Source organism: Montipora capricornis, chromosome 4 (assembly GCF_036669925.1).
Source record: "Montipora capricornis isolate CH-2021 chromosome 4, ASM3666992v2, whole genome shotgun sequence".
Taxonomy (NCBI): Eukaryota; Metazoa; Cnidaria; class Anthozoa; order Scleractinia; family Acroporidae; genus Montipora; species Montipora capricornis.
This window is the reverse complement of record NC_090886.1, coordinates 20415834-20418333: the sequence shown is the minus strand read 5'-3', so window position 1 is coordinate 20418333 and position 2500 is coordinate 20415834. Positions and strand designations below refer to the sequence as shown.

At 41.0% G+C, this 2500-nt stretch overlaps 1 protein-coding gene across 5 annotated transcripts in view; it reads left to right on the top strand.

Moving 5' to 3' along the window:
* The window catches only part of LOC138045764 (uncharacterized), a 7806-nt gene that overhangs the window by 464 nt on the left and 4842 nt on the right, over positions 1-2500 (top strand). For 2 of the 5 annotated variants that reach the window (XR_011131659.1, XM_068892371.1), the window contains exons 1-3: positions 1-1283; positions 1629-1801; positions 2226-2484. The exon at positions 1-1283 is cut by the window's left edge and continues 464 nt beyond it. Coding sequence is in view for 1 of the 5 variants with exons in the window: in XM_068892373.1 (XP_068748474.1) it covers positions 1247-1283; positions 1629-1801 (210 nt within the window). In the remaining 4 variants the exon portion in view is untranslated. The remainder of the gene's footprint in view (positions 1284-1628; positions 1802-2225; positions 2485-2500) is intronic. The other 3 variants (XM_068892370.1, XM_068892373.1, XM_068892372.1) reach the window with 3 other exon arrangements.

Sequence of the window (2500 nt, the reverse complement as noted above, 5' to 3'; positions counted from 1 at the left end):
ATTTCCAAAACGAAGTCGGTGACCCCCCATTTTTTTTACATTTCTGACGTCGCTAACTCATGATCTTTCAACGGTAAAATTTTCAGAAAAAAATCAATGTTAGAAAAATTTCGCGCGAACGTCCTTAAATGCAAATACTACTTGCTGTTTCTGAGTGTTTCTTTCTCTCTCTTAGTTGTCTTAATGTACTCGAGTGTTTTTTAGCCTTTTTAGGATACCCTGGACCCGGAGTAATTGGCTTATACTGTTGCTGGTTCCAGCCTTACCTAATTTATTTGTTTATTTATCGTTTATTTCATTAAAAGTTTCTGTATTTGAGGCAAAGTTAATAAAATAAAATAAAATAAATAAAATAAAATAATTCTCTAGCATGAGCATTTTCGGATGAGCATTGTCTAAATTGTTCCAAATGTTGACTGCTCTGTAGAGGAAACGTCGCTGGCCGGACTTTGTCTTACTTGGAGGAACAACAAGGGATTCTCTGTTTCTAGTGTTATGACAGTGAATAGACTTGCGCATTCGGAAAGACTCACACAAATACGTGGGGGCCAGGCCCTTCATACACCTAAATGTCATTACAGTGTCTGTAGTGAAGATGCTCATTTACTGGTAGCCATTTGATCTCACATAACGCAGGTGTTATATGCTCAAATTTCTTGGTTTTTGTGATGATTTTGCACGCGAGATACTGAACAGCTTGAAGCTTCTTGATGTTTGCGGCAGTTGTGTTTGACCAAACTGTAGAGCAAGAGAACAACTTGCTTAGGACTAGAGCAGAGATGATCATGCGTAGTATGTTCCAGTCAAAACTGTTCTTTACCCTATTTATGTGACAAAGTTTAGCCATGCACGATGAGATAATTTGATGCATGTGTTGGGCATAGGTTAAGTTGTTATTAAGAATTATTCCGAGATCCTTGGCGCTGGAGACAGGTGTGATCTCTTTCCCCAAGAAAGAGATCGTGATTTCGTTAGGAAGCCTGCGCGGTCTTTTCAGGGTTGATTAATAGTTGATTTTTACAACACCAAGCAGCCACTCGTCTTAAATCTTCTTCAAGAACGCGTTTTGCAGGTTCGACATCTTTGAATGGAAAGGATAAAAAGATCTGAGAGTCGTTTACGTAGGACTCGAGATTGCATGCTTGTGGAGCGAGTGGAAGATCACTGATGTAAATACAAAACAAAAGTGGTGACAGCATTGCGCCCTGTGGTACGCCATGGGTGATAGGGAGGAGTGTAGATGTAGATGTGCCAATACAGACCACTTGAGTTCTGTCAGACAGGTAACTCTTCAACCATTTCGTGGTTTTGTCGGCGGCGACAAGGCTCAGCTTCTGTAATAATATAGAATGGCTAATGCTGTCGAAAGCTTTTGATAGATCTAATAGTATCAGGGCTGACAGTCTCTTATTGTCCATAGCATCTAATAAGAAATCACTGATCATAATATTCAAAGTCTCTGTAGAGTGATATTTTCGATTACCACTTTGATGTTTACTAAGGAGGCCGTTACGTTGTAGATCATTGCTAAACTGTTGGAGTGTTACCTTCTCGCAGATCTTTGAAGCAACGGCAAGCATCGAAAGAGGGCGATTATTTGATGGCTCCTCTTGATTTCCGTCTTTCAGACGCTTTCCAAGAGTTTGGAAATGTTGAAGTTGCGAAAGAACAGTTGATGGTGTCTGTCAACGGACCGAGGATAACGGGAAGGCAGTCTTTGAGGATGCGCATGCTGACTTTGTCGAGGCCTGGAGACTTATTAGAAGGCATAGATGATACAATATGTTCGACCTGCGTACAGGTAACTGGGGTGAAATTAAATAATTCCTCGGATGAGGTTCTGGTCGTTTGTGGTGAAAATAGGCTTGTATCTGAAATATTGATGTTTTTGTCTATGGCCAAATGTGCAGCAGTTTGAGCAGCGTTTCTCCCAACAGAGGCGAAAAATTGGTTGAAATCGTTAGCAACTAGCTCGGTGTCTCTACTATAGACCGGAGTTTCTTTTTCTTTGGATGGAATACGAGTATTAATTATTTTCCGTAGAGATCCAGGGTTATCTTTGTGTGATTGGACTTCTGTGCGAATGTGGTCACACTCGGCATTCTTAACAAGTTGTTTTACTGATCTTCGGGCTTCCTTGTAGGCCTTACAGACGTCTGCGTTTCGGCTTTGTCGGTAACGACGAAAGAGATGATCTCTAAAGGTCATCTGATCCTTAATTTCAGGTGTTACATATGGGCAGGGACGACTGCGACTTCTGATCGACTTAATTGGTGCATGAGCGTCCAGTGTGGAAAGAAAAGTGTCATTAAACGTTGCGAGTTTGCGATTTATGTCTTCCTCTGAAAAAAATCGAAAGAAATTGGTCAGACTTGGTTGCTAGGTCAGCGGTGAACAGATCAGGATCATAACGCTTGTAATACCTTGTTGAATTATAACATGGTGGAGGTTTAGGTAGCTTCAGCTTGAACTCCACGTATACAGGTAAGTGATCACTAAT